The sequence below is a fragment of the Penicillium citrinum genome, assembly GCF_028827155.1.
Source record: "Penicillium citrinum strain IBT 23319 chromosome Unknown utg000003l:1.0-4596430.0:1.0-4598250.0, whole genome shotgun sequence".
In the NCBI taxonomy this organism is placed as follows: Eukaryota; Fungi; Ascomycota; class Eurotiomycetes; order Eurotiales; family Aspergillaceae; genus Penicillium; species Penicillium citrinum.
This window is the reverse complement of record NW_026622688.1, coordinates 3,230,548-3,257,339: the sequence shown is the minus strand read 5'-3', so window position 1 is coordinate 3,257,339 and position 26,792 is coordinate 3,230,548. Positions and strand designations below refer to the sequence as shown.

Genomic DNA, 26,792 nt, shown 5'->3' with positions numbered 1-26,792 from the left:
CTCGCATCTTCCGCGTCTGACGTCGTGGCTGAGAAAGATGTCGATCGAGTCTGGATTTTTTCTACTTTTCGTGCGGTGGCAATGCGCCTTTTTTTTTTTTCCTTTTTATTTTAATTGACTGTATGTATGTACGGAGTACTCCATTACAGTAAGAGTTGATTCAGATTACTACGCAGCTGGTGTACCACCTACCTGTTCAGTTCGTCGGTCGAATGGCCCCAGCTTCACTGCTGTTCGTCAGGAACAGGTAATGAACTCCCCCCCAAGCAGAATTTTTTTCCTTCCTTTCTGATGCCCAACAATACATGTTTACATTTTATCTTATCTTATTTTCAACACAATATAATTTCAAATTTGCCATTCAATCTCAGAAAATACATCTTTTTACTACAAATCATAGATCCTTCTTACACACTAACTATGCTGCCCTACCGATCGTTTTTTAGCCCGCGTCCGTTCCGCGGCCGGTGGCCACCTTAATCGGCCTGGTGGGCCAACTAGTCCCCTTCTAAGCCATCGTGTTGGCAATCTTCCAGAAAGCCATGATGGTTCTAGACCGCAACTTGTGCCCCGTACCTGCGTGCTAGCGTCGATTTTGAGGAGGGGAAACTTGTAGACAATTAGGGCATGAAGGGACTGGGTGGCTGTGATATCCGCCAATCGTTTAGAAATTGTTGCTTTGAAGTACAGTAGTACTACAATAACTAATTAGTTAATTAGTTAACTATCTTATATGAAATTATGTAGTTGTGATTTCATTGTGCTGCAGGGTGCGGGTTTCAGGGCTTGAATTCTCCAGAGTAGCTGCTGGCCGGCCATGATTGAAATGGAAATGCTTAATGATCAAAAAGTAACTACAGTACATAGTTACCTGGTATACGGAATACTGTGTACAGGGAAAATTCATAGAAAGAAAGAGGGGGAAAAAAAGAAAATTCCTCTTCGGTCTCGCACTTTTGTGTTCCCCCCCCCCCCCAAGTGTACCTGTCTCCACCATCTCACAGCCCACCCTGAGTCACAAAGCTCGTCGGAGGCGGTCCTCGTTTTCCGTGCCTTTTTCGTAGCAGCGGTCCCCCCTGCTAGCCCAATAACGGGGATCGCGTGGTGAAATTGCTGCCCTTCGCCCCCGAACGGCCTCCCCAGGCAGTAAGCCCGGGGCCTAGGGAAAGTGGTAAAATGATCAACCCCTCTTACCAATATGGCGCTCGCATAGCCGACAAACTGGCCAATGTACTATCACCCGTATCTTCCTTCTTGCGGTGACCGGCAAGCTCAAGGTTAATCTGCCGGTGAATATGTACCAGCCAGTCCACGTAGCTTTGGGCCTCGTTATTCCGATCCTCCAAGAGCAGTCGGGCAAATTCGTATTCTGCCCCATCCAGACCCTGTCGAGCCAACTGAATGGTGACTGCCTTGGATCCCCGCACCGTCGAAAGGTATTGCAGCAAGTTGCGTACCTGAGCGTTGAGGTGCGTCTCCAATACCGGCAAGGATGATAGATTGGGGTTGAGCTCTTGGAGTGCGTTGGCTCCGGGGCCGAGTAAGTCCTCGAGAAGATTCGGTGAGACCTGAGCATGCAACCAAAGGAGGACGGCCTGTCCATTGTCTACAAGGTAAGCACCCCCCCTCCTCAATCTTGGAGAAGCTAGCGCGTAGTGTCGGCGGGACCTGGAGCTGCCCATGCTCGTTGGGGAAACCATCTTCTGGCTGCAGATTATGGATGGGTATGATACGAGGATAGAGATAGAGAGACAGCTCTGTACAGCCAAGTGACCGGATCATCCGCATGTCGTGCGTACGGCGGTCCGAGGACTCATTACCACCTGTCGAGTATGATGTTTTAGAATGGGGTTCGTTATCGTTCTTGTAGAAGGGATTTCGATCTCACCTTTGAATGCCCTTGATTTGACAAGACTGAGCATATACATCGAGAATTCTTTTAGATTCTCCGGCAAGACCAACTGGCCAGGCGGGTGAGACCCAGAGAAGATCTTGCGATATCCGCTGAAGATATCGACCGTTTTCTCAGAGATATTAGCACGAATATCCTTAAGAGTCTTGCCGAGTGTTTTAGAGGCGGCTGCAATCCTTATGTCAGTATCTCGATGCTGCAAGAACAAAAAAGCAATGTAGCATCAACTTACCCTCCTTGGCAATCACAGCAACCACGGCATCTTGATCAACGTATTTCATAGTCTCCATGCCGCCCTCATTCACAGCGGCAACTACGTTAATGCAACGGACTCTGCGCTGACCGTCGGCAGAGGTATAGAGCAACGCAGCCTGGAAGTGAGCGTCAAGTTTAGGGTCCAGCTTGCCATCATAGCTGAAAACAACACCAATAGCCTTCTCTGAGTCGATACCACCAATCTCAAGGTCCGCGCCGAGTGCATGTTGCACGAAATTGCCGTGATATGAAGATACCTGCAATCCATTCGAGCACCGTACCTTCATCAGGGCCTGATAACCTGACTCCCGAGTTGTGGCGTGGGCAATCTCCCGGCGAACCTTGAGAAGATCGCGTGGCGCATGGAAATTAGGGTAGAAGAAGGTCTCGCCGCCACTAAGAGCAGATACATGGCCTATTGAGTGAGTTAGTATCTGTGAATTCATTCTCAAGCCATCTATGCCCTAACATACCCATTGTCGCCACATCCATATAAGTGCCACCGGGGGCGGCAATGAAGAGGTCCACGCCCACACCCGCCTCTGCCAGCTTGCTTGCTGTCTTTTTCCAAGCCTGGTTCTCGGTGGTGAATAGCTTGCGTTCCGCATCTGTTCCGTGGATTTTCACGTCCTCCCGTACTGTTAACTGCCCAGGACCCCAAGTGGGCAAACTGGAGACTGCGCAAATGATCTTGCCGCCTGTCGGCTGGAGAGCTGAAAGGGCCGCATTGAGTGTTGGGAGCACAACTGGATCGGGATTCTTGATATGACTGAAGATCGAGGGTATCCGTTCCAACAGCGAGGTAATTACAGACCTGTTCAGGTCTGATTAGCAACATGTCTATAACTTTCGAATTGCATTTCGCATACTTAGACTCATATGGGTCCACAAATAGACCCTCGCTCAATGGCACAAACGGTTCTTCGAGATCGGTCATGACCATCATTTGCGCCTGATCCAAAGTGCCCTACTTTGCTGTCAGCCGAGTTCAATCCTTCATTTTGAGCTTATCTGTGGCAAAAGGCAGCATTGATCACTTACGATGAGATTGTAGAAATGCACTTCTGTGTCAAAGGTGACAATTCCAACCTTTGATCCCACAGGAATCTTCCTGGCTTTCCCTTCATCGCCCTCAGTGCCATCTGCGGCTCCATCCTCGCCATACAATGCCTCCGCAATGCCTTCACAGACACCCTTCAAGAAACCTCGGTGTACAGACTCACGGCTGACATCAATCAAGAAAAGCGTCTGTAGTCCCACCGGCTCCTTATTCCAATATTCCTTCGGTACTAGATACTCAACCGTACCCATCATTAGCTCTGGTCTCTGCATGCGATCCACGCGTGCTCCAGAAGGATCCAAAGGCGCAAAGTATTCGGAAGGCGTGTCATTAGGGAATGTGCACATATTGCATACGAATTTGCTGCCGCCCGATCGGAAAGACATAAAGGGGTTGATGTAGGTTCGGCATCGTCGGCATCGCGGAGGGCCAATATCCCCGAAGTCCAGCACGGGGATGGGTTGCTCCCCGGGATCCAAAGCTGCGAGGGGCTGGATCACCATGCCCAAAGGCAGACCGGTGGAGGAGAGGAAGTCGGAGGTCGAGGGGATGTTGTTAAGTGTTAAACGAGCATACTTGGGCGAGGAATTGCCCTGATCATGGGCCACAAAGGGGATAGACGCAGGAGGAGGGAGATGTCGGTCCATTGTTGGATAAACATGGTTGAAGTAGTATTGAGCAGGCAGGTCGCGCGATCGTGGGATGCTGGGAATCTGCTCAGGGTCAATTCGTCCTTGGGTTGGCACGGAGTCCATTCCAGTAGAGATCCCCGGCTGTGTGGCCATCCCAGGTGCCGGTTGTACATATCCAGGAGAAGCACCGGCAATGGGCTGCGGAGCTTGGTTGAGGCCAGTATTGAGGAATTGGGATGTCGCTTGCTGAGGGACCATGGCCGCTCCTGGTCCAAAGGCCGGGGCAGCACCAGCACCAGCACCAGCACCAGTACCGATATCATGATGAGCATGTCTATGCTTCTTTCGATGTGACCTAGCTCCAGCATCTGTTGCAATTCCCAATCCACTCATCTGAGAGGCCAAGCCCGCCATGTTGGGGTCTCCTGGGGCCCCCATGGGTGCTTGTTGCCCAGCTGCGGCATTATACGCAGCCTCTGGACTTGTAGGTAGGTTCTGCTGCTGAGGTGAGCCGTACGCAGGCCATTGATTCGGGGGTGGGTGGGGATAGGCAGCTCCTTGTTGTCCTTGTTGCGGAGGTGGCGCCCCGGGGGGATAGCCGGAATATGGTTGCTGTTGTTGGTATTGCTGATGGGAATAAGGATTAGAGGGATCGTTAGAGGGATCACCAGCAGGGCCCCCCCATTGAATGATACATCGGGTCTGCCATCAGAGCCTCAGCTGGAATAAAGGGATTGCCCCGCGTGGATGTTGACGATGTTCAAGTTGGCATCAACATCCACCGGAATATCGTGTTTCCGAGGTTCCTCGGAACCAACCACATCGCGGGAAGTATACAATTTCACTGCACGAATCAATAAGTACTGTACAAAGTGAAGTAATCACTATACTTAATAATAATTTGAATATTACCAAACCTGGGTACATTAACAAGTGGAATATTTATCCGATATACCTTTGCTTGTCTTTGAGTTACTCTTTGTGCATAGATCATCGATCCTCGCATGATCGATTCGACTATTTTTCCGCTCCGTCGAGAGTCCCATCAGTATAATAACAGTACGAGTAGTATAATTCGAATGTTTCACGCCCACCGCTTCTTTCATTTATTTCTCCGTGTTGATCAAGTCAGAAAAAGTCGGAGCAAGTAGCCGATCATTGAATTAAATCTACTCGGCTTCCACCTGTGACCATCCGACCCGACATCTTCACGCATACCACTAGTAAATCTGGTGTTGCATGTGTATCCTCTTGCCCCTCCAATCTCCTATCGTTGGGATTTGTAGTCAACGCCGCACGTTCAGCCTGCAGTAACGCCTCGAATCACTTAATTCGCGCTTATCACTCTCCAGCAGTCGGGATTCCAATGGTTGTTTCATTTTTGGTCTCGATTACGCCAAATCACCCCCCCGACTTGTTCTCCATAAACGCCTTCCCGGCAGTTTTAGGGTTTTCCTACACTTGTCCAACTCACCGTCTCTTTGTGATTCTCCTTGGATCGGACCCTTGTCCCCCCATCTGGCGTGACTCGGGTTTAAAGACCAGATATATTTGCCATAGTGCAGGCCCCTCGTAAGTTATGCATAATTTTTTTAATTTTTTTTTCTTTGCTTTTTCTCCGATATAGCCTGCTATCTTTAATCCCCGCTTCTACAATGGATCGTATAGCTAAATCTCCAGATCCAGATCACAAGTCATTAAAGGGTCGGAGTGAGCGGCCAAACCTTGCAATTCAATCTCATTCAGCTATGGCGACTATTCAGAATGATGACGAGCTTTTACTCGCACGAATTGGCTATAAGCAAGTATGTTCCCCCTAATGAGTAACTATGATAAGAAGGCCTTCGTTCTTCTCTTAACACTTTAATGCTGTTCAAATTAGGAATTGCGACGAGAATTCTCAAAATGGTCCACCGTCTCATATGCAATCTCTATTCTCGGAGTCCTCGGCTCGGTGCCTGCAACCTTTGGCTCTCCCTTAGCAGCTGGTGGCCCCGCGACGGCTGTGTGGTGCTGGTTGATAGGCTCTTGTATGGCCATGTGCATTGGTAGTTCTGTCGCCGAGCTAGTTTCAGCTTATCCGACAGCTGGTGGCATGTATTTTGTCACGAAGCATGTCGTACCTCCCGATCAAGTCCCCATTTTTGCTTGGATTCAGGGATGGTGCAATCTGCTAGGACAGACAGCTGGTGTATCCAGTGTTGCATATACTGTCAGTCAGATGCTGCTTGCCTGCATCAGTATGAACTCCGAGCTCATTGACGGAAGCTATTCTTATTCACCGTATGTTTCTTTTGTCACCTGGCTTGCTCTTTACATATTAATATCCCCGCTAGAACTGCACTAGAAACCGTCTTACTATCGATTGGCATGCTCTGCGTTCTCGGTGTTATCTGCTCGCTCACCACGAAAACATTACATAGAATCATTCTTTGGTTCGCTCCCATCAACAGTATGTACTTGTCTTTTTCATAGCGCCTTTTTGTGTGACTGACAATCTCAGTTTGCGCGACTATCGGGATTTGTATTGCTTTGATATACTTGACCCCAGACAAACAGCCCGCCTCGTGGGTTTTTACCCACTTCACTGATGGGTCCGGGTGGAACTCCAAACTATTCTCTTTTTTCCTTGGATTTCTATCCGTTGCATGGACTATGACCGACTACGATGGTACAACACAGTAAGTTTCACCGGAATTGCCTGGCTCTTCGCTTCAGACTAGAAATGCAATATATCTCACAATGCTTCCCAGTATGTCAGAGGAGACCCATGATGCAGCTGTCCGAGGACCAGTCGCCATCAAGACAGCCGTACTCGTCTCGGGGGTCTTCGGTTGGCTCTTGACTGTTTGCATGTGTTTTTGCTTATCTGATTTTGATCAAATCCTTAATACCCCTACAGGTCTCCCAGCCGCGCAAATATTCATCAATGCCGGTGGAAAACGGGGTGGTACTGTTATGTGGGCATTTGCCATTCTCGTCCAATTCTTCACGGGCTGCTCAGCCATGTTGGCTGATACTCGAATGGCATACGCATTCGCTAGAGATAGCGCGCTTCCTTTCTCTGGATTTCTATCCAAAGTCAATCGTCATACTCATACGCCGGTCAACGCCGTATGGTTTGTGGTATTCTTCAGTGTTGCCCTTAACTGCATTGCCATTGGTTCGACAGAAACCGCTACAGCGATTTTCAGTGTGACAGCGCCAGCTTTGGATTTGTCTTATATATCTGTCATTCTTGCGCATCAACTCTACAAAAATAAGGTGAAATTCATCGAGGGTCCATTTACACTTGGAAGATGGGGTACTTCAATCAATTATATCGCCGTCATCTGGGTTCTATTCATCAGTACCATTCTCTTCTTCCCATCACAGCTCCCAGTTACAGCTGCCAATATGTGTGTATCCCAGATCTTTCGGTTGAAAAGCATGTATCTGACCAGCCTCTTAGGAATTACGCTATCTGTGTCGCTGCCTTCATCGCTATTTTCGCGCTTGTTTGGTGGTGGGTTGCAGCGAGAGGGTACGCTTCATACATCTACTCTGGAATAAGCATGGACTAATATAATTCTACTAGAAAATACACGGGCCCCCAGACTAATGATATAATCCATGAGGTTCCTCATGAGGAGAACGACGAGGACTATACACAATCCGATGAGGGCACAGTCTGAGAGTTAGATTTTCGTTTCGATTATGGATATAGACTAGACTAGACCAGAATAGAATAGAAGAAGGGAAAGCCTTGTAATCAGGATCTAGAGCAGAAATTGTAGGTCCCCAGTTCATGCCTGTTCAGTCTTGCTGGTACACCATTGTAGTCGTAATGGACAAGTACTTTTTGGTTCAACTTTCAATCTTCTGGCCTTCATTCCAATGTTTTTCAATATTATAGTTGTATTTTCGTCTCTCGGGGTTTTGTTTTATCTCCATTACATAGGATTTCACCAAGCCAGTAACACAATACCCATGTTTACTTAAAATATCCTACTATCAGAGATTGACTCCAATGATCCCACGTTGGAAGAAGTCATTTTTCTCTTTGGACATGATTTTCTTTTCCTTCAAAAACTTCACTAGTGTACGCTTGGCCTTCTCCTCGTCCATGGCCGTATTTGCGTACCGATCTACCATGTCGCGGATTTTGCGAGGCAACCTTGCCAGAACTATATCGACAGCCTGGTCTCTTTCGGCCCACCAAATGTCTCTTTGTGGAAAGGCATTCTCTGACGAAATTATCCAAATGTGCGGATCTACCAGGTAGAGCACCAAAGCTTTGCGATGGCCATGTTTAGACTTGTAAACTAAGGAAAAAGGGGAGACGCAATGTTTTAAGGTAATTGGGAAGGTGAGCAAGCGACCTTTATGCGTGGAAATGCTTCCAAACTCCTATGTCACCAATTTTCGCTCTCGGGGCTCGCTCAATCCATATATAGGCTCAACCCATTCATCGTGATATTCTGGATAGTCGGTGGCTTGAATATCAGCTGTATCGGAACGTTGGCGAAATACAATATTGTTTCCCGTCACATTCTTGCTGTCGTATTGCAAGCCTCTCTCCGATAATTGTTTGTTTAGATTGATCATTTCTTCCGTCACATTTGGGGGATCAAATCCTCGGGTTTTTGGCAGCATTACTGTACAAGGATCGTCGAGTGATGAAACCACATCGTAAGCTCCCTCAAGGAATTCTACACGATTGTAGTGAACTCGCGACTATCTCTTTTGAACAAAATTTGATGTCAAGTCTCATTGTAGTATAGGCTGAGTGATAATTCCCTTGATGCCTTCACACAGCTGTTGGTTGTCCCAAAGGGGGAAGGTTGTTGGTATATGAGGTGATCCGGCATCCACAAGTTTCATTCAAGGATACATTGCAGGGCAGCCACTGAAACCTACGACTATACCGTTTCGCCTGTTTCAAATCTTCTGGTAGCCATGGCCGATCTTTGGGATTGAAGTGTGCTTGTTCCTCTGGGGATACTGAAAGAAGACACACCTTCTCCCCTGCACAAATAATCATGGAGTCCGATGATTTGATCTGCAAGAATACGTGTGCGCCCAAACACAACACGACAAAGGGACAGGTCCAGTGGCAAGGCTCAGGAGGAAGCATTGAATGACTGGATCAATTATATGCAGGTTATCATTACAATAGAACTAGTCTGTTTGGAAATTCCAGACTCTAGTTCTGCGGTGAAATAAATATTCAGGTTATCCTAGGTAGAATTATCTATCATTAATACTGTATACTATACACTATTCGACTAACAGTAAATTGTTGGTGCAGGCATGACTTGTGCAGTCGGAAAGTAGAAAATGCGGTTGGAAGAAAATGCTTGAAATGGCGTTGTCATACGAGAGAATATCGTTGGTATTGCGTAAATTATACAAAAATTGAATATAGGGTACACGGTCATTTAACTTCCTGTGACAACAGCGAGACCCTCGTATATCTTTCTTTTGACAGCGAGGAAGCTACTCGCACCTCGGCCAGGAGTAGCTTGGTTTGCAGCTGCTTGAGCAGATGCCTCGATTTCAATCTGCCCTGTGCCTGATTTTCTGACAGCGACGGACTTGTCAATGAGTAGTGTTCCCTCACCTCGGAACTCAGCCGTGTGGCCAGCTGCCTGCATGATTTTACGCAGATCAGCCAACCTCAGATCACCGACATGCAAGGGCCTAGTCATAGACCTGGTGCCAGCAGCCATAGTAGCAGGTAGTGTGTCGAGTAGAGGGAAAGTATCGGGCTTGTCTGCGGACTTGGGAATGACCGCAGATGTAGCTTGGTCGCCAGCCAGTTTGAGCTTCTTGCCAGCTGCTTCAGAATCTTCGTCCTCGGCGCTCTGAGGTTGTGGTCCTCGCAATTGGGCAGTCAGCGCCACCACGCCGAGACTGCGAACGTGTTGCCATTTAAGACGACGGACAAGACTGTTACTAAGCTTCACCATCCAAGCGTTGGTATCAACGCTGGCGTCAACGAGCTCGCCATTGGAAGGGGTAAAGATAGCCGCTGCTATATCGACAGCCGATTCGACGCCCGACTTGGCGACCAGGAGCTTATTGCACTCAATTGCGAGTGCCGATGTTTCTTCCTTCATTCCGCCAACAAGAATCAACTTTTGGGGCTGGATAAGGGGGATCAGCATTTCCAAACTGCGTTTATCGTGCAAGCCCATGAAATCGACAAAGGCGATACGGGCATTAATGGTAATAGATTCTTTGGTGAAGATAGCCTTAGCAGGGCCTTCAAATGATTGGCTGTCCACCTCATCCTCTGAATATGCAGCATCAGCAGCAGCTTCGCCGTTCTCGGCCATACTAAGATCATCATCTACACTGGGATCAATGCCCTCGCCGTCTTTAAGATGCTGGCGTTTGCGGCCTGCTGCGGCGCCCGATAGCCTGAGTCCATCAGGGCCAGTAGTCTCATCCCATCGTCGCTTTTGGCCAAGCTTAGTTTCTGCGTCTGACCTTCGTTGCTGCATATCAATCTCTTCACGTTCCTCCGCTCGGAGATATTCCTCCGGTCGAATGAATTCACCGTATTCGTCTCCCTTCTTTCTGGATGCGACATAGGGAAACATACGTTCACGTCCCTTCTTGCCTCGCACGTCATAGTCGAAGACATTCTTACGCCGAAGCAGAATGTTAATGCCCAAGTCTTCGTCGCTGAGGGCTAATTTATTTCGGTTTGCATGGGCGAGGGAAACTGAAAAATTCAGGACACGACCTTGCTGCTCACCATCTGAATCTTCAGATGATGTCGAGCTCGAGCGGTCGTCCAGTGCATCTGCAGCAGTCTCGATGGCTTCTTGTCCACGAGTCTGTGAAGTGTCTTCGTGTTGGCGTTTTGTGGCAAGGTATTGTTGATAAATGAGCTGATCTCCACCGTCAAGAGGCGCTCGTTGAATATCAGTCCAATTCAACTCCCGTCCACCACTGTGGACTTGCTCAAGCATTTCTCCGTCAGATGTTTTTTCCAACGCAACACCATCCCTTCGTTCCTCATACCATTTCCAGATAGTTGCCCCAAGCGAGGCAGTGCCAGGTAAGTCAGGTCCTTCTGCGAGTGCCTGCCTACGGAAGGACTCAGTCAGTAGCAGCAAATTGTTGGGACCTTCAGCAACCTGTCTAAGTGATTCCTTTGAGAAGCCCCAGGCCAAAGTAGTATCGGAAGCAAGAATGACTTTAGGCCCCTGATCGGCCAGAAGCTTCTCGAGTCGCTTTCTCCGTTCGATCGTCTTGAGATGCTTGAAAGTAAAAGGACCACCACCCTTAGCGGCACCTTTTTCTTGTCCCTGGCCACCAGGTTGTTGACCAGCAGCTGCATCTGCACCTTCAGCGGCCTCAAATTCACGAACGATGTTCTCATCCATCCATTCCAACATACTCCGGGCTAAGCGCAATGTGGTGTTGACCTTTTTGCCGGCCAGGTAAAGACCCGCGCTTCGAAGAACATCCTCTTTATCGTTTGCGGCTGCATCACGCCAAGCATGCTCTAGTGCATATGCTAGCTCCAAAACACGAGAACTAGTATCTGTTGGAATAAGAACAGTACCACCTTTCGCCAGGGTGTTCCGAATCATTTCCAGAAGAAGATCATCTCTCTTTCTGCGTCCACCGGAAAGAGCAAATTTATCACCACCCTTCGTACTGCAAATCAGAGCAGTTGGCTTCCGTAATTGTTCAATTACTTCCGTACCACTAGCCCCGGATCCTCCAAACCAGGCAGCACCAGCTACCACGCTCTCACGTGCCTGATTCCAATCCATTGCATATACAATGGATTCCATGCCATGCTGGATGTGCCATATAGTACCACCGACTGTGTGGCCGGCATTGTAAGCCGTAAGAGTAAGCCCATCTAGAGGCGGCGAAAACGGAGACGGTTGGGGTTGATGTGGTTGTGAATATTTAAGCGGTGTGATCAAAGAGAAGTATCGGGCAATCTCTTCTGCACTAGGTGGCTGGAGCAAAATTCGGCCGTTGCTGCCAGCAGCTTCGGTGCTTCCGCTTCCATTTTCTGTTGGAACTCCTACTGACGCAGTGACGTTTGCGCCAGAGTCTGAAATGGATCCTTGGGGAAGGAAAGTGGCGGCAAGTGGTGCCGAAGCGTACAGGTCTTGGATGGCTGTACGACCAAAAGCGATAACTGGGCCCGTCGCATATACAGGAATCTGTGTAAATAGAGGAAAGGTCTTGCAGCAGTGAACATAAGCGCCGATATGAGCCGGGGTCGCGTGGGTTAAAAGAATGAGGGAAAGAGTCGGGATGTGTCTATCATGCCAACAGATTAGCACTAGTCCTTCAAGACCAATAGGGCATTGCTTCAAGGCTCACTTCTCTAGCTCTGCGAGAGCACGAATATCAAAGCTATCATCCCAACCAACATCAACCAATATCTTGATACCTCCATCAAATTCTAGTATTGACTGCGATGCTTTCGATGACGACGACTGTGCGCCCAATAATGGGGTGAAGGTGAACATTGCGATGGATCGTCAAGTCTTGAGTCGGCAACTGCGTCAAGCGTGTTCACGACAACGGGAACAACAAGCAATCCCAGGACTCAATTTCCGTCTATACCAAAAGCGTGGTCATTATCTGGATTCTCATTGAAGAAACATGCATTTATTCCGGGCGATAACGGAAAGAGGGCAATGATTGAGATCAATGGGGGAGAGATTGTTAGTCGTCCAAGCTGCCTTTGCTTGTCCGAAACAACGATGTTTGCGCCGTTTGTCTAAGGTCATGTGACATATATCATTGGCCAATCATATGCTCGCTCTACTATGCAGGAACTATATCTAGACATATTCCACATTCAACGACAGCTAAGAACTTTCATTTTGTATCTTTGAATTGAGATGACTTCTAAGGTCTAGGGAACAACTCGGGTGATAAAATAGCAATTCTTTGGATTCCCAAGTGATAGCTATTTGAACTTGCATGAATGGTTCCTGCCGATGCTTTCCCGTTTGATTATCAGATCAAGACCATGGTCCACCCTACTAAAGTTAAGATATCATAGACATAGTTGTTTCGTCCTGCTCGTGACTAGTCTTTCTTATCCAATTTCTCTTTTGCGGCGTTTGCTAGGGCTCTGGTCGATAAGAATGGCCGTTGTGTCGACGGGAACTTTGGAAGACAAGCCCTGACTTTTTCCTCAATTTCCGGAGGGATATCAGCACCCGCCCACGGTCTAATACGACGAACGGCATTGGGGAGAGGGAAATACTTTTTTCGGTCCCGGGGGTCTTTGCAAGCCTCCTTAAAAATATGCAAGTAGTCGTTATTTTCGTCTAAAGTCATGTTCACATCCCCTGGTGCAAAGGTTGGGAACCTTCTGGAGACATTGGCTTCACGCACATGATCTGAATCGTCACTTTCAGAAATCTCGATCAGCTGTGGCCTTAAATCGTTTGATTTGGTCTTTTGCATCTTCGAGACTTTGGTGATTGTGTCTTTGTAAACGCTTTCCGTGGCCTCGTCATTAAAGCTTACAGTCTTCTTGGTACGGCTCTTGCGACCATGCTTTTTGAGAGCGAATGTTGTCTTGTTATCTTGGGTTGCTCGAGAAACACCAGGATCCTCGTCAATGGCCTGTTCTCTCTTGTTTGGTGCTCCTTTCTCCTCTTCACCATCGCTTGCTGAAAGCCTTGCTAAGCCCTCATCGGCTTGCGTCTTTGGGGAATCTCTAGTAACAGTCTCATGACTAGCCGTCCCTGGGTCGTTCTGTTTGCTAATGCTTTGACGTATCCTTCTCCGGTTGCGCGTAATTATATCATCTGGCTGAGAATTCCTCAACCTCCTGGAGTCCAATGCTTCCTCTGATTTCGGAAATGCGGGATCATGACCACCTCGATCTGGAGTATAAGTTAGCGGATGGTCACTTGTTAGTTCAACTTGAGTCCCAGATTGTTCAGGCTTCTTTTTGAGGGAGCCCTTCCAGGTACATAGTAATATGCAAGGGACATTCAAAGAATGCTAGCCAGGTCTCTCTCACCAGACGATTCCTCCAACTAACTAAGTAGTAACTGGTGGCCCCTCTTCACTTCAGTGTTAGATTCTTGGGGTCATTTAGCTAGCTTTGGCTCTGTTGAACGAGGAGAGAACATTTGTCCGCTCCTCAAAGACTTCATTGGAACATGATAAGTTACATAACTTTGATAATTCCGAACGAATACAGGAAAAGACATAAGAACATGCTGAGGACGAGTAAAACCACGCATAACCAAACACACTTGTACTCACCGATCTTTTCAATTTTGCCCTCTTTTCTAGTCTCTTTTTTGTGTTTCTTTCGAGAATGTCTCAATACCTCTCGAGGGTCTGCCTGGTGTAGAGGTCCTTGCGTTCCTTTATCGTGGTACCATATCCTGTCGGCATAGGTGGTCTCCTCTTCAGAAGCCGGGGTCCAGCCTCTCGGCCGGACATCACTTCTTGATCGCTTATAAGTCTTGACATCGGATTTTTCATTGCTACTATCGCGCTTTCCTTGGTATTTTTCGAAGTACTTGGTTTCTGGCTTCTGGGGTGGTGGCGGCAATGGATCCTCCACATTGCATACCTTTGGCCAAAGAGGTCCGCTGGCAATTTCTCTCCTTATTTGTGTTCGAGCAATTTGGCTCTTCAATGCCTCTATGAGACACATATATGCAGCCTCATACAGGAGCGCTCCACTCAGTAGACTCCCAGGAAGACCTGGTTCAAAGATCCATTGTAGGCCTCCAAGTCCGATTGAGGAATCAAAGGACCTCGGATGACTATTTGGAGCCAGACCCTCGATGATTGTCGTGTCTTTACCAGTTGAGATGAGATCCTCCTCTAGATCTCTACCCTCTGCCGGATCGCGCAAATTTAAGGCCAGTCGCCATCGTGGCATGGGTGCATTATCTCCAAAGGAGATTGGAGGTACTTGAACGGCCCAGCTCTGGGGAAACCCCGCTGGGAGGTCAAATTGATATGTGAATTTTGTGGCATCATTTGGGTCAGCCTTCTTTTTTAAAAGACCTCGACTCTCCCATTCTGAACTTGGGGGTGAGTCATATAGCTCTGGGTTTGCCGCTCGAAACCCTCGCTTCACAGGTTCAGAGGGGGCAGATTGTTTTTTTGGCATCTTGGTGTTCTGAATGGCTTTGACTGATACTCGAAATTTCAAACTAGCACCATGAGATTCTATCTCAATGCACGGATGCAACAGGTTTTATTTTGGGAACTTACATCTGGAAATGGCACAGAATAAGTATCGTTGGGTTATGACAATGAAACTCGGGCTCTTGAAAGCCCAGTACGCTGTCCAAGGTAACAGACCATTCAAGACACTGTAAGATGATTAAAAGCCACTCCCCGATCATATTGAAAGCCCAATGTGTACTCACAGAATACAAAGCAGCGTTTGAAAACTTTGGATCGGGCGAAAGGTGTCCTTTGATGTTGTCGTTCACGTTCAAATGGCAGTTAATTCAGTCAGATTGAACAAAGAGTCTCCAAAGTGTCTCAAAGAAGTCAGCTATCTCCAACTTTTGTCTACATCGAACTAGTTCATTCGGTTGCCCACCTGACGCGAACGCAGATGACAAAACTCTGCTTGATGAACCGCTTGTTTTGCATGAAGCCCAATGGCTTACTTCGAAAGGCCTTTGTATGATGAAGGGTCCAATTTGTCTTTACTTTTTAAGGACTCGAGTTCGGATATCTCTAAGTTGTATTGATCTCAACGAATGAAGTACTACCATACAGCAGGACAAGGACATTCGGCGCTATATGATTATGTATTTCCATGTAGGGCCTCTTGATCGGCTGGCTATTTCCTAGCAGTCATTGTCTGAGGGGGATCGACACATTGTCCTAGGGCCCCAAAAAATTGCAAAGGGGTCGCCTCCTTAGGGCTGCGCAGCAAGTGGATCTGTCAAGACGTCAAAGCAGTAAAGGCCATTTTGTCATGCGTTCATTAGCCCAGTATTAATGACCGGTGAGCTAGAAAGACTTCTTTGGGTGTAATTTAAAGTTCGGCATTTGATACGAAGACACGCTTCTGGTCAAAGAGAAACGAAGCACATTCTCCGGGAGATTCTTTGTATACACCCTGACCAGAGGTCGCAAGTCAAGTAGGAGTATGTAGCCAAGGTGGAGACGATTCCGAACGCTCGCGCTGTCCTGCATGAACGTCAGATACCCCAATCTGGCTATAAGCTCACCCCCTCTGGAATGTAGCCATGCGACTCTACGTACTGTTATTGCCCTGTGCTGAAATGTTTCAGGCTAAGATCGATCCTAAGTATGGATAGGAACTCAGCAGCTGATAGAAGTATAATACTCATCAAATCCATGGGTCTTTTTCACTACGAGTAGAATTTCTGGATCGAGCTTAATAGACACTTAGGGCTGAGACTGATGGGGAACGATTTGCTTGAACATACTAATGCTGCGTAAATCTATTACTTAGTAGTTGTACATCAGACACAAATGGTCGAACACCAACCTAGTTTGCACACTTCTTATAGGATCAACAAACCAAGATGAATAACATATCGAACCTCATGAGTAGCATTTCATTGGAGACGTGTTCTATCCACTGAATCTATGCTACCATTGGTCCAATGTATCCCATAGTATCCTCTCACATTCCTTAATTGTCGGGCCTGGGATCATCCCAGTGGACCAGAATTTTGCAGAGTTGAGCAGTCTATTAGAATACAGCCCCTGGATGTACTTTAAACTGAGATAGTTTTGGTAGAAATGTGCTTTGAGAGTGTTTTCATAAGTTATACTGTTAGAAGTAAGTACGAAATTCTTGAGACAACATCCTGGGCTTTAGTCTGGTAGCTCTTGATTGGACCCTACTGATATTACCAGTAGTTCCTCCAGATCAACACTTATTTTGGGCCGTAAGTTACCAATCCTTCAAAAACTGGAGCAATCTAGGAATTGAAAAGACGAATACGGACCATCGAATTCCTCCATGACTCGAAAACCAAAAGAAAATATTAAATTGCTAGTGGACTTCAGCCACAAAAGTATTGGAATGTCCACCCTTCTCATGCCAGATAAATTCTCCATGTAACGGAATCATAAGGTCGAATGCATTTAATGGCAAACAGATCAAAATTTTGTCATACAAGGACGGTCTATTGCCAGTACCGTGGCTCGTCAAAGACGTGGTAGCGATGTCCACGAACACCCTCGCCGCGGAAGAGAGCAGGGAAACGGCGGCCAACAGGCACCATTTCCTCCGGAACACGCATCTCGTTCTCCGGCTCGGGTTCTCCGATGACAAACTTGCCAACCTATACCATCGTTAGCTAATAGGACAGGTGTTTAGAAAGAGCTATAATAGTCATACCTGGATTTCAGTGTCGGTAATGGTGTCACGGCTAACTCTGGCATAGCCAGTTCGTTTCAAGCCCTTGTACAGAATGTACTCGCACCATCGGTCCCAGTCGGTAGGGTCGATATCCTTCATGTGGCTCAGCTCGCTGACGTAGGTGTTGTAGTTACCTTCAAGGGGCTTGGTAACCAAGTAACTCAACAGGATGAGAGGGCGAGGGGAAGATCCCATGAGTTTTGACAGATACTCAGTCTGGAGACGACGGTCCTCTGGATCCTCTTCCTGACCAGAATGGAAGACAACGACATCGATCATCTCGCCATACATGTCGAGAGTGGCGTGAATCGCAGGAGCGAGTTCACCAACGGGAGAAGGAAGAAGATGGTGAGTGGAGTTCATGATAGGGAACTTGGAAAGCAAAGCAGAGCCCCAGGTGTGTTTGTTGGGACCGGGGCCAAAGTCGGTGTAGTACCCGAGATCCTCAGCAATGTATTGGGTGACATCCTTGTTGCCCATGATGATACGCTGGTTGTCAGACTCCAGGAATCCAATGACATCCAGTTCAAGCTCCCCAAGGACATCGCGCATACGGCGCTCTGCGGCCCACATGTTGTTATCTAGACCGAAGTGAACGGTCCAAATACCGGCAGTAACAACCTTGTCTTCCTTGTGGTGAGGAGCGTAGTCATTGGTTGGGAAGCGGAGATAAGCAATGGAGACAGCAAGTAGTTGGATCACAGCAAGAACATAGATGTAATAGGATCTTTGTCTCTTGCTGTTGGGGCTGATAGGCTTGTTGCGGGAGCGAGTCGAGTTCGTGGTAGCGGCGGAGAAGACACCAGCACCGATGGAAAGCATCGTAGTGATCATAACCCAATCAGTGTGCTCACGAACAAGAGGGCCGCCAGGAACGAAGGCATACGCAACAACCCAGACGTGGAAGAGGAGCAGGAAGACGTAGAGGATAAAACCGATACCAAATGTGCTAGCTGGGGAGTGGCGAACGCAAGAGGTGATAAGGAACGGGGCGGCAGCCATAATGTAGAAGGCAAAGACCAGGGCGCCATAGTAGCCGGTCCAGTGGTGATAATAAGTAAGAAGAGCGGCGCCAACAGATCCTAGACCATAAGCCGTCCAGCTGCCGGCCACAGCAGGGTAAAACACGCCGAAAACCAAACCGGCACCCATGGCAAAGATGGTAACTGCTCCGTGGGGGACCGCAATTGGTCCACGAACGGGATAACCATCCCAAACCCAGGAGATCATTGTGCTAGAGTCAGTCAAGAGGGAGACAATAGCGAACATGAGACCGCCAAAGCCAAGACCAGCCAGAAGCGAAGAGCCCTTCTTGCTGCTAGCAGGCAAATAATCACCGCCGCTGGTGAAGGTAGAACGGTGAGATCTCAGCACGGCAACGACAGCGATAGCAAGACCGATTTTGTTCCAGCCACCATTGGTGCCGTGCATAATAGGCCACAGAGGGTTGTTGGTGGAGCAAGCGAATTTTGCGACTACAGACAAGATGAGGCCAATGCCCCAAGCCATGATACGGGTCTCGAGGCGAGCAGAATTGCCACGTTCAGCAAAGAACGTAGCGGTCCACGCAGCGCAGGTGGTTGAAAGGGCAAATGCGGTCACGAACAGGCGGTTGGCAGGATCTTGGAACTTGTATGCCAGCAGCGAAACAAGCGAAATCAAATGCAGAGCCCGCAAGTTCTTGGTAGCGGCATAGCGCAAGGATGGAATGGCGAAGAATAATGGAGAGATGACAGCAGTAATGGCCACTTCGTAGCCCGAAATGCCCATGTGCCATAGGGGGAAATACCACACAAGAACGGGCAATCCAGTCACGATAGTCCAGAAGACAAACTAATTGGAAAAGATTTAGCAGCTGAAACTGACCAAGATATCCAGATAAAGCAACTCACCCCGTTGTAAACATCGGAAGCGGCATCAAAAATCTCGGTCCAGAAGAATCCCTCGCCAAAGGTGTTTCCGACAGGCTTTCCTTTCCTAAACTACGAGGTTAATTTCCATGCATGGGAGGAAATAGATTATGGGAGCACACACTCTTTTTCAAGAACGGAATCCGCAGTCGTCTTTAACTGCCTAAACGGAAAAGAATTTAGAAAAAGAGTAATTTCTTCGTAACCAACGTAATTTTCGACAGTATACATTTGTTGCGGATTTCATTTCGGAAGCCAGGGTACATACCCTCTGCTAATCCCCTTCACGTCACGGACCACAAGCTCGAAGCCCTCAAAATCCAATGCGGTGATAGCATCAAATCCAACATCAAACAGGATCAAGGACCACTCGAAGAAAGCATAACGAGTGTAAGCTGGCCAGCGGAAGGTCAAGTTAGCGTACAATATTGAACCATCGAAATGTGAACAGAATTGACTTACCACCCGGAACCTTGTGGACCTTGTGCTGAATAAAGTAGTAGATCAATGGCACCAAAGTTCCAAAGAAGAGGCTAGCCATGATCTTGCGATACTTGACGGCCCGGCGGTTGTTAGGGCTCAGGGCGAGGCAGCCCAGAGTCCATGGAAGGGTGGCAACAAGATAGGAGATCATGAAAATATCATGCCAGTCATGGTCATCGGTGGAGGTAACGTAGGTCCATCCGCCGCAGGTCAGGGTTCGGAAGACGCCCACACCAGCGACGATCTTGGGAAGAGTCGAATTAGGACGCGTGGTCAGGACGTACCACAAAAATACGAGAGCGAAGCGAGGACCGGATGTGATAGCAATGAAGACTTGGAAGAAGGATCGCTCGGGGTATCGATCGCCAATGGTTGCGGAGACGGAGGGAAACCATTCATCTGGGTAGCCGTAGTGTTCATTTTGGACGATCTTGTGGTAATGCAATGCGACACCAACAATCAGTGCACTGAAAAAGGCTGCGTACGCGAACAAAGTATGAGTCCATGAGACCCATTTGCCGTTGAACTGCATGAAATTGAGTCAGTCATTGAACCGAGGTTCTTATCGCATGATGAAGCAAACATACGGCAACCACAGCATCTCCATCCTTGAACCTGGGTGCCATGGCGGCGCAGAAGGAGGAGAAGTTCTGCGGCCGATATATAGAGACGAAAGAGTAATAAAGTTCAGAATCAAATGAGTGTCGAGAAAAAGATGTACAAAACGAAGGATGTAGGAGGCCCCTGAGGAAGAAGGGAAAAACATCGGATCCGTCGGTGCAGTCCAAGTGTCCTTGTCCTCCGGTTGGAGCTAAGCCCAATACGGCCTAGCGTGATAGGCGGTCGGCGCCTTGTTGCGGGATGCCGACCACTTTTTTTTTTACTCTGTGACAGCAGCCTCCAACCATGTCGGCCGCCACAGATAAGGCTCGTTTCTATCTCGAGCAGTCGGTGCCCGAGCTTAAAGAATATGAGCGCAAGAAGATCTTTAGCAAGGTAAGCTATATACCCTAGAGGCGGGCGAAAATAATTGCGGTGTTAGCTGACCGTGAGACAATCAGGATGAAATCGCCTCGATCGTCAAGAAAAGATCAGATTTCGAACACAAGCTCAATGCGCGTGGCGCGCAGCCAGTGGATTTTGTACGATATGTTCAGTATGAGATGAACCTCGACTCCCTCCGCAAGAAGCGAACGAAACGACTCGGTGTGCGAACCGCTGGGCACAGCGGTCAACGGCGAATTTTCTTCATTCTCGATAGAGCGACTCGGAAGTTTCCTAGTGACTTGAACCTCTGGATCCAATATATCGAATATACGAGAAAGCAGAAGGCGCATAAGAAGCTTTCCATGATCTTCACAGATGCCCTTCGATTGCACCCAACAAGTGCGGAGCTTTGGGTGTATGCTGCGAAATCTGTGCTCGATGATCATGCGGATATGTTGCAGGCTCGAAGCTATATGCAACGTGGACTACGATTCTGCAAGAGTGCTAAGACGTTATGGATTCAATATGCGAAATTGGAATTGATCTATATTTCCAAGCTGGTAGCACGTCAACGGATATTGGGACTCGACGAGGCTAGCCAACAGCCTAAACCTATTGAAGATAAAGAACTCGACACCGACGCCGATATGATTGCTATGCCGACGATCACTGGCGAGGACCTTGACCCCAGTGGGGGCGATGGAAAGGATATGGAGGAGACTTTGGAAAACCTCAACTCCACACCGGCATTGAGTGGTGCCATCCCACTCGCCATTTTTGATGCGGCGATGAAGCACTTTAATTATGACGATCGTTTCGGATTCGAGTTTTATGAGATGGTCTTCGAGTTCCACGATGCGCCGTGTCTGGGAAAAATCCTGGGCCACGTGGTGGAGACGATGCAGGAGCACCAACCTTCCAGCCCCCGTACCCAGATTTGTTACATCAAGTTCCCGACTGCGGGTCATCCCGTCACATCGGCTGAGTTCCCGAGGGCTTTTGGTAGTTCGCTTACGCGCCTCAAGGAGACACACCTGGGTAGTGCATTGGCTGGTGAAGTTGTGAATTGGTTGCAGCCTATTTCCGAGGAGGAGAACTTAGATCCCTCCCTGAAGAAGGTTATTGTTGCGACCATGCGTAATGCGGAGCGCATTGTCACAAAGGAGTGAACATCGAATACCCTCGATCTCAATTCAAAATGTCATGAAGCTGCGCCCTTTCTTTCCATTTTCTTTGCCAGGCGTTGTCAGGTGGGTATGTGAATAGTAAAATTCCAGGGCAGAAATTTTCAATACCATGTTAGCTTTGATGTGTCTCTTTGTTACTCAATCAATCATCGTATTTGCTACCCCGTCGATTGCTCTTTTTATTGCTGAGAAATTTCTTTGATTTAAGCCGGGCCTCATTTTGAGCATGTTGTAGCTTGTGTACTCGGGCCCTTTGTTCCTTTGAAGTTTCTCCCGGCACGACTTGTTTTGCCGAGTTCAAAAGTAGCTGGTGGAGTTTGTCAAAACACGCCTCCACGTTACTCGATTGTTGTCGGGATTCGTCGGATTGTATCACCAAGGTCTGAGACCGGTCGGTGGTATAGCGGGAGTCCCGTAGTTTGGAGTGTAACAAACTTGGCACCAACGGCAGCAAAGCCACCAATGGGATTTTCAGCGTGGCCTTGGAATTGACTCTGCAAGGAACCCCCAACGGTCAGCAAATCGCGACTAAGTACCTAGGTGCTCCATATACAAGGCAGCGCAAAGGGCATTATGAGGAGGGTATGTAGATGGAGTAGTAGGGATGATCTCGGGGTTGCACCGACTTGTTCACGTTTTGTCCGCCGGGCCCGCTAGAACGGCTGAAGGAGACCTGGCCGATATGGCGGGGAATGGTATTGGGGTGCAGGTCTTTCAGCCACGACCTGGCTAGTTCGAGGTCCGAGTCAGCCGATCTCTTTGGATGCGAGGCAAACTTTCTCAAGGACGTCCACCTGACAGGGGGACCCAACCGCCAAAGTAGTGTCATTCTGTTGCCGGGACGAATGTGAAAGGGCAAATATGGAGATGGGTTCAAAAGGAGAGGAAGAGAGTGGAGCTTGAGCACGCTAGAACCTTTGAGAAGAAGGGGAGGAGGTTGGGTTTGACTAATTAAAACGTCTCCAAAGTTGCCGTGAAGGAAGAAGTCCGCAGGTGGGAGGGTCTGGCCAGGTCAGAAATCCGCGGAGCTAGTAATGATACACGCGTGTACTTGTACACAGTACATAGTTAGGATATGTATGTATAACTAACCATTGCTTATAGGTTAGTTAGTTAGTGTGTTACGATTAGTAAATTAATTATAGTTTAGCTGCAATATAGAGAGTGAATTCTTGTAATCCATTTGAACTTCAGGCCCTTTTCTTAACATTTAAATGTTATATAGTGCATCTACTACATACATACTCATATATTCTCGGATGACAATTAAACAAGCACTGGGACGGGCGCGCTAAGCGTTCTCATTGGCGGGAACTCTGTTTCTATAAGTGGCAGCTTATACACTTGTAAACTTGTAAATTACTATGTACCAAGTATCAATATAGACTAATTGTACTTCGATCGCCGGCATGATGCGGTCATACAGGGAATTCCTGCACCTCACTTCTGATCTTCATCTGAACCCCTCTCCTTTTTCTCTCTATGTATTCTCAATCTATTCCCACTGCTTTCTGCTCTCGGCTCTCTACTGCGTACTCTCGTCGGCCCCGTCTACCCTATCTGGGATCCTTACCGCCCTTACCCAACGGGCCCGGTCTTTTTCTCATCGCCCCACCTTAGCTTGCGATTGCAAAATTCAGTTTGTCTTGCGCCTCTCTCCACTTCATCTTTCTTCCTTCTTCTCCCCTTTCACTTTTGATTTCCCCAACACGTATTCCCCTTTTTTTCTCTTCTTCTTGTCCCACATATCCCTTTTCGTTTCTTTTTGGTAGATGAAACCTCCTCCTTTTTCCTGTCTACATGACGCCCAGTTCCCCAGATGAAGCGCTTCACTTCCGCGGAAAGACCTTGACTCCGGAAAGTCCCCGACCGCTACATATACCGGAGCCAGCCAATATTCCTGTTCTTGAGAATCAAATGGACCCCGTCTTCAATGATACTTCTACTTACGACCGCCCTGGATGTGCTCAAACTCCCTTTCAGTCACTAAATCAGCATGATGGATGGTCAAATGTCTCCAAAGAGGTGGGGGTAGGTTCAGGTGGACAGGATCGGGATCGGGATCGGGATGCAGGTAGTTTGCATGGTGCGCAGCAGCCCGAGGATCCTACGATGGTGAATGATAACAGTGTTTCTGCTCCCGAATCATATTCTTCTACGTCGGCGGGGGCTCAGCAGGCCAACAACAACCTCGCTCTGGCGGACTCCAATCCCTCCCATGCGCCTCCGGTCATCCCGGTTCCCCAGAGCGTCGCCACGACGGGTGAGATAGATAATACCGGCAACTCGCTGATAGCATCCAGCTTGCCAGGTCACCTCGAGGCGGATGCAAAGGGAGATAATGCTGCAGCAGGAGATTTAGTTTCGGGTTCGGGTTCGGCGGCAACTGGTGTCAATTTTCAAACTTTGCTGGACAACCTCTCTCATCCACCTGCTGCAGCGACCGCAACTACAGGGACTGTGGCTGTCCCCTCTCTAGTGGAACCCTCGTCGGCCCCCAAGGCTTCTATGGACGAGGCATTCCAATCTGGCCCATCATCTTCATTGGACACTCAGTCTATGAATCTCCCCGCCCGCCCTCCTCTCCAAGACCCCTCCTCCACCTACCCCAACTACCCTTCTCATGGTGATCCCGTTTATCATCAACTCCCTCCTGCCCAGAACCCCGCCTACGCGACAGAATCCAGTAACCATGCCCATCAAAATATGCCCTCTATGACCCCTGGGGGTCCCCCCCAGGCACTGGCTCCGGTGTCGGTGCCCTCCCCCTCCTCCCATTGCCAGCTTTCAACAATCCCAACAAACGCCTTCGGCTGCTGAGTCGCAAACATCTCAAGAAACACTCTCTCAGACTCCTCCTAAAAAAGGCCGTATTGATAAAACAGCTGTGCGGCCCAGTAAGGCAGCTGATGATGATTCGCCTTGGGGGCCGGAGGTTCAAAAGAAATATGATGAGTTTTTGCATGACGAGAGAATCTATGTGACGGAAGGTCTTTGGGATCGATTTCCCATTGGTTCAAGACTATTCGTGGGTTAGTATATCCTGAATACCCGCTGAATACCCTCGAACATGAAACATATAATCATGTCATAAGAAAAAGAATGCATTTTGACTGACTTTATTTATCAACCACAGGTAATCTTCCCACCGAACGAGTCACCAAGAGAGACATGTTCCACCTTTTCCACAAATACGGCAAACTGGCTCAAATCTCGATCAAACAAGCCTATGGGTTCATACAATTCCTCGAAGCTGGCGCTTGTCATGCCGCACTTCAGGCAGAACAAGGAGCCTTGGTTCGTGGGAGGAAGATACGTGAGTCTTCGCAAATATATTCAACCTTGAAATTCTAGGTCTTTACTTTTTACTGACATGCATTTACTTTGTAGATCTGGAGATCTCAAAGCCACAGAGATCGACCCGGCCTGGCCCTGCAGAGCCTGTTCGTGCGCCTCCTCGTCGTTCCCGATCGCCAGAGTTTAGCCGTACCGCGCCTGTCCGAAATAACGTCCGAGCCCCTGGCGATCGCTTTGATCGCCCTCATGAGACGGCCCGACTCCCATTCAGTGACTTTCGTGACGAGCCCTCGCACCGAAGGCGTGATGACTATCGACCACCACGCTCACCTTCTCCTCGCCCTTCTCGCCGCGATGGATACAGATCACGAGATCGGACACCTGAAAGACTTGATCGTCGAAGACGCTCCCGGTCCCCACGGTCTCCGCGATCCCCATATGCTCGGGATCGCAGGTATCGGAGCCCAAGCCCACGGCCTCGGGGTATCTACGAAGGAGAAGCAGACCTTCCAGTCCCGAGAAGGTCTCCACGGGATGTGCCAGAAGTCCAGGTCCTCGTTTTGGAAGAAGTGGATCGCAACTTTATTCTTCATGTGGAAAACGCCTTTCGCAACCGTGGCCTGCGTGTAGATGTTCTAGTACTCGGTCCTCGAATCCCCCTCGGTGCCGCAGTTCACCGTCAATACATCGAAGGAGTTCTCGCAGTCGTCCGTCTGTCACTCTCTAACCAGTTCTCCCGCAAAATTCCTCTCCAAATCTTTGATCGGAGTGCTGGTCCAGCCAATGTCCGCTTCAGTGATTATCCTGAAGTTGAACCTAACATTGCCGCCGAGGTCATGTTTCACCAAGCTCAAGCGATGCAGCGAGGCCCTGTTCCCGCGTCTTTCGCTCCTAACCCGGCCTTTGGCGTTCCTCAGATGCAGCCCGTCCCCATGCCACAGCCAGGTCTGCCGCCACTTTCTAATCCTCCTAACATTGCGAATCTGATCGGCTCTCTGGACGGTCCCAGCCTTCAATCACTCTTGTCGGCTCTCCAGCGTCCGGGGCCCCAGTCACAGCCTGGATCGGCAGCGCAATCTCCTTTTTCTTCTCCTAATCCTCCTCCACCTGCCAACCTGGCCAGTCTTTTGACCGGCGCAACTCGACATCCTCCCGCTCCGCAAAACCCGCAACAACCTCTCCTCCACCCACCCTTTGCCATTCATCCCCCAGCACCCCCTGTTGTCTCTGACCCAAACCTACTATCGCTACTTGCTAAAGGTCTCGGAGGCCAGGCGCCTCAGGGTCAGGCACCTGTTGGTTCAAATGTTCAAAATCTGATGAACCACTTGCTTAATCGAAAGCAATGAATTAACGATTTTCTTCTCTCCATTGCTTTCTTTTCAAGCGCAAATCATATCTTTCTTCTCTTGCTATCTTATCTGGAGCTTGGCGTTTTTCATTTTCAGCTTGAATGCTACGGTGGAGTCTTTTGAATACGTTTTCATATTGGCAAAAAGCCTTCAGTGACTGCAATATCTGGCGTTTGTTCAATTTTTTTAATGGTGTCCTTGGGACAACGATTACTACTAGATACTGGGTGATAAGGTTTATTTCGGTTGGAGTTGTATCTTTCCCATTTGCAGTCATGTATATTCGAGATGTTCACTTTTGCATTCGTTTATCTCTCATCCATGAAAAACTGGATATAATCTAACAGA

The 26,792-nt window shown here is 48.5% G+C and overlaps 8 protein-coding genes across 8 annotated transcripts; 3 read left to right on the top strand and 5 right to left on the bottom strand.

Annotated features, from left to right (window-relative positions):
- Nucleotides 1–1,190: 1,190 nt before the first annotated feature.
- N7469_004441 (Sec23/Sec24 family protein) lies at nucleotides 1,191–4,865 on the bottom strand (the record flags this gene model as incomplete). The annotated part of the gene is made up of 8 exons (XM_056643361.1): nucleotides 1,191–1,595; nucleotides 1,669–1,823; nucleotides 1,889–2,080; nucleotides 2,145–2,582; nucleotides 2,641–2,981; nucleotides 3,037–3,134; nucleotides 3,209–4,561; nucleotides 4,815–4,865. 8 exons carry the CDS (start codon nucleotides 4,863–4,865, stop codon nucleotides 1,191–1,193), a joined length of 3,033 nt encoding a protein of 1,010 aa, XP_056502773.1.
- Nucleotides 4,866–5,514: 649 nt separating this feature from the next.
- Nucleotides 5,515–7,533, top strand: N7469_004440 (uncharacterized protein; the record flags this gene model as incomplete). The annotated part of the gene is made up of 7 exons (XM_056643360.1): nucleotides 5,515–5,664; nucleotides 5,742–6,142; nucleotides 6,196–6,311; nucleotides 6,363–6,540; nucleotides 6,613–7,257; nucleotides 7,311–7,382; nucleotides 7,437–7,533. The coding sequence occupies 7 exons, from the start codon at nucleotides 5,515–5,517 to the stop codon at nucleotides 7,531–7,533; spliced, it is 1,659 nt and encodes a 552-aa protein (XP_056502772.1).
- Nucleotides 7,534–7,852: 319 nt separating this feature from the next.
- On the bottom strand, nucleotides 7,853–8,494 carry N7469_004439 (uncharacterized protein; the record flags this gene model as incomplete). The annotated part of the gene is made up of 2 exons (XM_056643359.1): nucleotides 7,853–8,155; nucleotides 8,258–8,494. 2 exons carry the CDS (start codon nucleotides 8,492–8,494, stop codon nucleotides 7,853–7,855), a joined length of 540 nt encoding a protein of 179 aa, XP_056502771.1.
- A 785-nt stretch (nucleotides 8,495–9,279) lies between these two features.
- N7469_004438 (cleavage polyadenylation factor subunit CFT2) lies at nucleotides 9,280–12,351 on the bottom strand (the record flags this gene model as incomplete). The annotated part of the gene is made up of 2 exons (XM_056643358.1): nucleotides 9,280–12,139; nucleotides 12,203–12,351. The coding sequence occupies 2 exons, from the start codon at nucleotides 12,349–12,351 to the stop codon at nucleotides 9,280–9,282; spliced, it is 3,009 nt and encodes a 1,002-aa protein (XP_056502770.1).
- Nucleotides 12,352–12,919: 568 nt separating this feature from the next.
- Nucleotides 12,920–14,981, bottom strand: N7469_004437 (uncharacterized protein; the record flags this gene model as incomplete). The annotated part of the gene is made up of 2 exons (XM_056643357.1): nucleotides 12,920–13,728; nucleotides 14,117–14,981. The coding sequence occupies 2 exons, from the start codon at nucleotides 14,979–14,981 to the stop codon at nucleotides 12,920–12,922; spliced, it is 1,674 nt and encodes a 557-aa protein (XP_056502769.1).
- A 2,011-nt stretch (nucleotides 14,982–16,992) lies between these two features.
- Nucleotides 16,993–20,247, bottom strand: N7469_004436 (uncharacterized protein; the record flags this gene model as incomplete). The annotated part of the gene is made up of 7 exons (XM_056643356.1): nucleotides 16,993–17,151; nucleotides 17,208–19,061; nucleotides 19,121–19,205; nucleotides 19,263–19,301; nucleotides 19,407–19,533; nucleotides 19,601–20,147; nucleotides 20,209–20,247. 7 exons carry the CDS (start codon nucleotides 20,245–20,247, stop codon nucleotides 16,993–16,995), a joined length of 2,850 nt encoding a protein of 949 aa, XP_056502768.1.
- Nucleotides 20,248–20,527: 280 nt separating this feature from the next.
- N7469_004435 (snoRNA-binding rRNA-processing protein UTP6) lies at nucleotides 20,528–21,777 on the top strand (the record flags this gene model as incomplete). Its single annotated transcript, XM_056643355.1, has 2 exons — nucleotides 20,528–20,617; nucleotides 20,683–21,777. The coding sequence occupies 2 exons, from the start codon at nucleotides 20,528–20,530 to the stop codon at nucleotides 21,775–21,777; spliced, it is 1,185 nt and encodes a 394-aa protein (XP_056502767.1).
- A 1,818-nt stretch (nucleotides 21,778–23,595) lies between these two features.
- N7469_004434 (putative RNA-binding protein (Nab3)) lies at nucleotides 23,596–26,441 on the top strand (the record flags this gene model as incomplete). The annotated part of the gene is made up of 4 exons (XM_056643354.1): nucleotides 23,596–24,548; nucleotides 24,580–24,827; nucleotides 24,932–25,111; nucleotides 25,186–26,441. The coding sequence occupies 4 exons, from the start codon at nucleotides 23,596–23,598 to the stop codon at nucleotides 26,439–26,441; spliced, it is 2,637 nt and encodes an 878-aa protein (XP_056502766.1).
- Between the last annotated feature and the right edge of the window lie 351 nt (nucleotides 26,442–26,792).